The sequence below is a fragment of the Geotrypetes seraphini genome, chromosome 16 (assembly GCF_902459505.1).
Source record: "Geotrypetes seraphini chromosome 16, aGeoSer1.1, whole genome shotgun sequence".
Classification (NCBI taxonomy): Eukaryota; Metazoa; Chordata; class Amphibia; order Gymnophiona; family Dermophiidae; genus Geotrypetes; species Geotrypetes seraphini.
The window spans coordinates 7,491,971-7,500,099 of NC_047099.1; the positions used below are offsets into that span (position 1 = coordinate 7,491,971).

At 40.8% G+C, this 8,129-nt stretch overlaps 2 gene segments (V, D, J or C); both read right to left on the minus strand.

Annotated features, from left to right (window-relative positions):
* Window positions 1-3,058: 3,058 nt before the first annotated feature.
* On the minus strand, window positions 3,059-3,697 carry LOC117350397. The segment is given in 2 exon segments: window positions 3,059-3,486; window positions 3,586-3,697. Coding segments are annotated over 2 exon segments (474 nt in total).
* A 3,418-nt stretch (window positions 3,698-7,115) lies between these two features.
* LOC117350398 lies at window positions 7,116-7,876 on the minus strand. The segment is given in 3 exon segments: window positions 7,116-7,179; window positions 7,266-7,677; window positions 7,778-7,876. Coding segments are annotated over 3 exon segments (537 nt in total).
* Between the last annotated feature and the right edge of the window lie 253 nt (window positions 7,877-8,129).

The following is an 8,129-nucleotide window of genomic DNA, read 5'->3' on the forward strand; positions in this document are numbered from 1 at the left end:
TATTACTAAACAGATATGGAGGGACAGTGTCTAGCAAGCATTTTTTAAAACTAAATTTAATACAAAATTATACAAGTTGGTGTTCTGTAATGGCATCAAACGTATGCCAGTATCTATCAACTGGAATTTCATTAGGAAATTTTTCAGTGCAAGAAAGACTAGAAGGCATAGAGGTATTGGGAAAAGATGACCTTATTTTTATAATTTTGTCATTAAAGAATGTAGCTAATTCATCTACAGAAGGCTTGATTGATTTATTCATTTGTTCTGGTATTGTTGTTATTGATTTCCATAATGAGAATAATGCCTTACTTTGATTTTTTGCTGTATTAATTTTGTTACCGAAATATATTTTCCTAGCTTTAGTGATCTCATAACTATATTCCTTTATATTCTTTCTCCACTTTATCTTATATATCTCTAAATTACTTTTCTTCCATTTTCTTTCTAATTTTCTACACATCTGCTTTAATCGGCGATGATGTTCAGAGTACCAAGGTGCTTTTTGTTTATAAGAAACGTCCTTTGTTTTAATGGGTGCTAGTGAGTCAAAAATTGATTCAAAATTTTATATCCAATTTCCAAAGACCTTTCTACATTAAAATCAAGAAGAGAGTCAGGCAAGTTTTGTTTTAAATGTAACAAAAAATTATCAGGGTTAATTTTACTTCGTATTGTAATTTTTTCTTTTGATGGGTATCTATATGTCTTCAGTGGACAGGAGAAAAACTGAAAGGCAGGCTCAGGTGCTCTGAGGCTTGGTCTGTTAAAAGTTTGAGATCAGGAGAGTACCAGCTCTTGAAAAGTAGTGCCTTTACTGCTTTCTGGAAGGGCAAGAGATTATCAATTGCCCTGATGGCAGGAGGGAGTTAATTCTATAATTTGGGTATGCTGTAGGAATATGATTGATTTTGGACTGTCTCTACGTGGAGGCTATTTGCTGGAGGGTTAGACCGTCTGAATTCCAGTTGCGATCGGAGGGTCCACTGGGAATGGTATAGTGGGAGTTCCCTCGCTACATAGTCAGGTATCATGTCGTGGAAGCATTTAAATGCCCAAACTAGTTGCTTGAAGATGTTGCGCTGGTGTATTGGGAGACAGTGGGCCTGGTTCAGTGCTGGGGAGATATTGTTGAAAAGGCCAATGTTCTTTAGGAGCTTCACTACAGCATTTTGGACTCTCTGCATTTGGATTTGCTCTTTGGCTTGCAGACCAGTGTAAAGACCATTGCAATAGTCCAGGTGGGACAGTACAAAGGCATATAACAGTTGGGTGAAGTCAGATTTGGTGAAGTAACAGCAAATGGGTCTTAGGTAGTAGAAGGAGGAAGATACTACCTTGGAAATTTAAGTTGATAGAGTCAGACCAGCATCCAGTGTAACTCCTATGCTGAACATTTGGTATTGGGGTATCAGAGTGGAGTTGTTCCAGGTGATGCAAGGGCGAGAGGCAAAGCACGATAAATGTTAAGTATAAAATAAAATAAACCCTTGCAGGTTTCCTGTGAAGAAAATAAGTGGTTCAGTTTAATGAACAAGTTATATGAATGAAAAGGTAAGCTATTTGTGAGGGAACATAGGCCCCGATTCACTAAAGTCCGCGATCGTCGCAAAACCATCACTAAATGATCGCTGCTAACCGACCCGATTCACAAAACGGCCCACCACATGTTTTTCCCTTGATCGCCCATTTTCCAATCCGGCCATGCAAATTTGTAAAACCCCATGCAAAATAGCCAACGTTTACTTGGCTATTTTGCATCAGGTTTCATGATCCTAAAATCCGACTGCTGTAGACCTGTTGGTTACTCTTAAGTCTGCCACCCCTCAACCTCAATGTATGTCCTCTAGTTGTACCAATTTCCCGCATCTGGAAAACATTTGGTCCTATATTGATTTCTTTTTGTAATTTTGCCATTACTTTTCAATGATACTCACGTAGTTTTGTTTGTATTAATAGTTTTTAGGATACCTTATTAAAACATTCCTGATATAAAGTTAAAGATTATCATTATGTATCTTTAGAAACATAGAAAAATGACGGCAGAAAAGGGCCATAGCCCATCAAGTCTAAAGATCCCCTTCCCTAAATTTATCCTCCTTTCTGCCCTGAAGGCTACGCTTTCATTGAATGTTGGACACTACCATATTACATAGAGCAAATAAAGACTAGTAGGGTCCATCTAATCTATCCAGCAGATGGCTACTGTCGGTCCTGCCCAGTGCATTTTTTCTGGCATAAAAGGTGCTGGAACTCAAATAGGGACTCACCCTACAGTAGCCAAGCTTCCCTGCAATCAGTCACAAAATCCATGAACAGTCAGCATTGAGGGCTTGATTCTGTACAGGACGCCGGTATCGTCGGCCACCTAAGAAACATGCATCCTGATTGACTGCCAGACAACGGTAGGACGCTTGCCACTGCCTGCCATCGAGACACGCGTTTCCCAGAATCAGGCCCTTAGTGTGCAGAACCTGAGCTTTTTTGTTAATACTTAAGGAACATAGGTCATTTTTATCAAGCAATGGGAAAGTATCCCTGCGTACCCCCTCACAAAAGCCCTGTCCTGCTCTGTGCAAAACTTACAGGCTACCTTCTCTATGCCTAGGATTACCAGATGTCTGGGAAAACCCGGTCATGTCCTCTTTTTAGAGGACTGAACTTTACAAAACCCGGTGTTTGTCTGGATTTTGGAAAGCCCCTACAAGCTCTGGCTGCATCTGGAGGACCTCTGAGCATGCATGGATGACATCACAAGCATCTGCAAATGCTCCAGGCCCTCCAGATGCAGCCAGAGCTCATTACAAAGAGAGGAGGCTTTCTGGGAGCTGGGCTGGAGGTGGTATGGGACAGGGTCATGTGTTTGGGGTTTTCCTTTTTAAAATGTGGTAACCTTATCTATGCTCTTGTTTAGGATTCTATCTGTCACTTCGGACAAAGTTATAAAGAATCTATACAAGAAGTCAGGAATAAGTGTTATGTTCCAGCTAGCTTTCACTTTGGATTGCTGATTAATTTATAAATGAATTAAGCAGAGTGCTTGGAACTGATAGCACAATTATAAGAGAGATGGTGTTTTACAAGTTGATGCTGCCCCCTTTTGGTTCAGCGGAGAGCTACCTTTCTGTTGTAAATACAGTAGTTTTTGTATTGCTTTGAGCTTCCTGATTCTCATTGTGTCTCTCGCACAGTAATATGTGGCGGTATCTTCGGTTTTCAGACTGTTCATTTGTAGATACAACGAGCTGTATGAAGTGTCCACAGTGATTTTAAATCTTCCTTGAAAAGACTGGGCATAGTGTGTCTCATCATCTGAGGGATCAATGGCTCCAACCCACTCCAGACCTTTCCCAGGAGCCTGACGAACCCAGCTAATCCAGTAGCTGGTGAAAGTGTATCCGATGGTTCTACAGGACAATGTTTCAGATTCTCCAGGCTTCTTAATTACTGACCCAGATTGAATTAGTTGAACATTGGACTGGACACCTGGGGAGTGGGAGGGAAGAAACAAATCAAATTTTAATTAGAAATTCTGCAATTATTCGCTTTCGTGGACACTTAATTTTTCTCCTGTAATTCGCTTACCTGGATAGGCTGCCAGGAAAACCAGACAACCGAACAAAAGCTTCATATTGAATCCAAAAAAATGAAACAATTCCAGCACCAAAATTCTTCTCTAGGCCATAAACTATCTCTGTCACTCCAGTGATCATTGAGCTCCAAGGATGCGCCTGACTTTTAATCAAGAAGTTTTGCCTATGAATTTGCATAACTTACCCTTGAAATGTCTTGAAGTGGAACTGGACAGGTCAAAGGAAGTCACAGATGAGATTGACGGGTTACTATAAAACTTTCAAAATTTACTACTGTCAAGCTATGACAACTCAATACAAAGAATATAGGTGCTTATTGGATCAAACTCTCTAAATGTGTTTAAATCCTGTTAGTGCAATTCTGAAATTCATATACCAGGGAGAAAAAAGATTTCAAGTGCTCACAGGTGCTGAATGTTTTTTAGTCAAAATAGCCATTCATGAGCTATCCCTAGTTTCAAAAAAACTCCCCATATGTACAAGTCATTGGTGAGGCCCCACGTGGAGTATTGTGTTCAGTTTTGGAGACCGTATCACAAAAAGACTTGAAGCCGTCCGGAGGAGGGCGACAAAAATGATAGGAGGTTTGCGCCAAAAGATGTGTGTGGAGAGACTGGAAGCCCTGAATATGTATACCTTAGAGGAAAGAAAGGGTAGGGGAGACGTTCAAATACTTGAAGGGTATAAACGTAGAACAAAATCTTTTCCAGAGAAAGGAAAATGGTAAAAACAGAGGACATAATTTGAGGCTGAGGGGTGGTAGACTCAAGAGCAATGTAAGGAAATTCTTGTATACGGAGAGGGTGGTGCATGCCTGGAATGCGCTCCCGAGAGAGGTGGTGGAGATGAAAACGGTGACGGAGTTCAAAAAAGCGTGGAATGAGCACAGAGGATCTAGAATCAGAAAATAATAGTAAATATTGAAGAACTAAGGCCAGGACTGGGCAGACTTGCACGGTCTGTGTCTATATATGGCTGTTTGGTGGAGGATGGGCTGGGAGGGGCTTCAATGGCTGAGATGGTGTAAATGGACTGGAGTGAGTTTGATGGAGACTTAAGTAGTTGGAACCTAAGAACAGTACCGTGCTTATGCAGATGCCCTCCTGACATGGTCCCGAGGACGAGAACAGGTTGAGGGGTGGGGCTGGGCAGAACTGGGCGGGGCTAGGGGGGTCCGGATTTTATGAGAGTAAAATCTGGTAACCCTACAAACAGGGTAAGAAGATGGCAAACTATTAGTAGTGGACAACATTCTTTTCAAATGACAACCTATCTCTAATCTAATCTAATCCAGTATTTCTGAGTCACGCTATGCCTAAACAGGTTCAAGGCGACTTACAATATTTCGAATTACAGAATGAATATACTACATTATAGTAATGTGAGGAAGACAGAATTATAAATAGGGTAATTGAGATGAGAGAATGGAGGTTTTTTGAGTAGAGGGTGGGATTTAGTGATATTAAATATTTTGAGTTAGTTGTCTACGATGTGTTTCCCTCATGTTTTGTGGTTGACAGAGCAGAAATTGATAACCGAGGAGATGGTGAATGCTAGCAACTCTTCTCCAGCCTCGGTTACACCCACCACAAAACACTGCTTGGTTCGACACAGAATTAGGAATGATGGCGGGTCCAGCAATTTCTGCATCTTGGATTCACTTGAAAGGGCAGATACTTTTGCACCAGTTTTGTTCTGGCAGAAAATCTGAAAGAAATGCTGCTGATATTTTCAACAGGGAAGACGCTGCAATAGAGTAGACACGCCAGATGTTGTGAATAACATGAAGAAAGACCTGGTGAAGCATAAAGAACGGTCTGAAATTTTAATGCTAAGAAATGCATTTCGTCTGCAAAAACCAGAGGCAACGGTACAGTTTAGGGGGTGAAGAACTTATGTGCACGACAGAAGAGCGGGACTTGGGTGTGATTGTATGTGATGATCATAAGGTGGCCAAACAGGTTGAAAAGGTGATGGCGAAAGCTAGAAGGATAGGGAGAGATATGGCCAGTAGGAAAAAGGATGTATTGATGCCCCTGTATAAGACTTTGGTGAGACCTCATTTAGAATATTGTGTATAATTCTGGAGGCCATACCTTCAAAAAGATATAAAAAGGATGGAGTCGGTCCAGAGGAAGGCTACTAAAATGGTGTGTGGTCTTTGTGATAAGGCGTATGGGGACAGACTTAATGATCTCTATCTGTATACTTTGGAGGAAAGGCGGGAGAGAGGAGATATGATAGAGATGTTTAAATACCTACGTTGAGCAAATGCACATGAGTTGAGTCTCTTTCATGTGAAAGGAAGTTCTGGAATGAGAGGGCATAGGATGAAGCTAAGAGGTGATAGGCTCGGGAGTAATGTAAGGAAATACTTTTTTACAGAAAGGGTGGTAGATGGTGGAATAGTTTCCCAATAGAGGTGGTGGAGAAAGAAGCTGTGTCTGATTTCAACAAAGCCTGGGATAGGTATTTGGGACCTCTTAGAAAGAGGAAGAGATAATGACTAGTGCAGATGGATAGACTGTATGGGCCATTTGACTTTATCTGCCATCATGTTTCAATGTTTCTAAGCATGAATCTGAATATAGTGGGAGCCTTTTATGGAATCATGCTGAGCACTGTGCGGAATGACGCTGATTATTTTGGCATCATGGATAGAATCAGGCCCTCAGTGTGAACTTGGATGCTCTGTTTTCTATAATTATGAGGTTGGGGCCATTATGTACCTGGGACCCTCCATCTGAATGACTCAGTGTAGCACAGGAAAGGCCTGATTTTTTAAACGTTGCCTAAATTGATAGGTGCCATTGAAAACACCTCCTACCACAGGTCAATGAAAGGTAGACACCGTTTATAGAATTGCTCCTATCAGCGCCTAACTCCACTTAGGCACCAGTGGGCACATAATGTTAGGTGCTGGTATACTATGCCTAGGGTTACCAGATGTTCGTATTTTCCCGGGCATGTTCTCCTTTGGGTTTTGAAAAGCTTCCTATAAAAATCGGGTCGGGAAGCCCGCCACAGGTAATGATCATCTTTGAAAAATATTTCCAACTGTATGGCCAAACAGGAGTTTTAGGAGCCACTTTCTTAACAGTAGAGATATGACAATTAAAAAACACATTCGCCAAAGACTTCTATGGTTGTGCCTGGAAATAAATCAATAATGTGTCTTTATTCTAGTTTATTGTTTCATTAATTTGAATGACCACCTTTGGAATTCTAGCAGCAGGGATGTATAAAATAAGTTTATTTCATACGTGATATTCCGTCTTATCAATGATTATCTAGACGGCTTACAATGCTAAATTTTAAAAAGAAGAAAAAATATAAATAAAAAAGGGGAGGCATTCATAGTTAAAATATCAAGGATAGATTAGACAAAGTCATATGGTAACAAAGGGGTCCGTGGGTAAGGAGGAGTAAAATACGTCAAGATAAAATAAATTAAAAGAGAGGTAAAAGGGGGAGGGGGGGGGAACAATAGGATGGGGATAACACTTCGTAAAAGCGGTTTAGTCATGACTCTGTTTGGCATTGAGTGTTGATGGCATATTCCTCTTTTCGTATCTGGTAGGCATCCCTAATAACAAATATCAAACACATAATTGAAAAAAAGCCACAAGAGTCAAGTGTTAATAAAGACAATTTGGGAGCTCATGAATATACAGAAAATACTCCTCTGTGTTCTTCTGTCCCCTAGTGCCGTGAGCTAGATTTAAACTGGAAGGTTTGTGGCAGGATTCAGGGTCAGAGTTTACCACTGTGCCTTTCGTACAGTAATAAACAGCTGTGTCCTCAGTCTTCAGATCGTTCATTTCCAAATAAACCATATTGTTGGGATTATCTGTGGTGATGATGAATCTATTTTTAACAGCCTCCGCATACTTTGTTTCTCCATCTGCTGGGTCAATCCGTCCTACCCACTCCAGTCCCTTTCCCGTGGACTGGCGAATCCAGTGCATGTAGTAGCTGGTGAGAAGGAACCCAGAGGTTTTACAGGACAGCTTGACAGACTCTCCAGGCTTTTTCACTTCTGGATCTGACTGGACCAGTAGAACTTCAGAGTCAGACTTGACACCTGCAAACATGGACAATTTTTTGTATTTAAAATATATATTAGTTTCTAGCTGTGCTTCATTTCTGAAGTTGAAGCCAAATAACCCATTGTCGCTGCTTACCTGTGCAAAGTGTAAAGAAATAGACGCAACCAATCAAAAGCATCGTTTTCAAGTTCCCCATTCGTGCTGTTTTCTGCTGGGCTCAGTAAACAATGCCAGTCTCCAGCTCCAGTGATGTCTGAATTCAAAGACACCTCCAACATATTTAACAGGAAATGTGTTTCTGAATTTGCATGCGACGATAGATAAAAGGCTCTGAAACTTAGGTTTAAGATGGATTTTGATCAATTAAACCTGCTTTCATTCAAATTGCGTGATGGGGAGAATTGCCCAGGTGTTGTTTGAAATGCATTTATTTGGCTTCTAAGGGAATTTCCATCATTAGTTTAAATTAGAAAATGTTCCTGATACC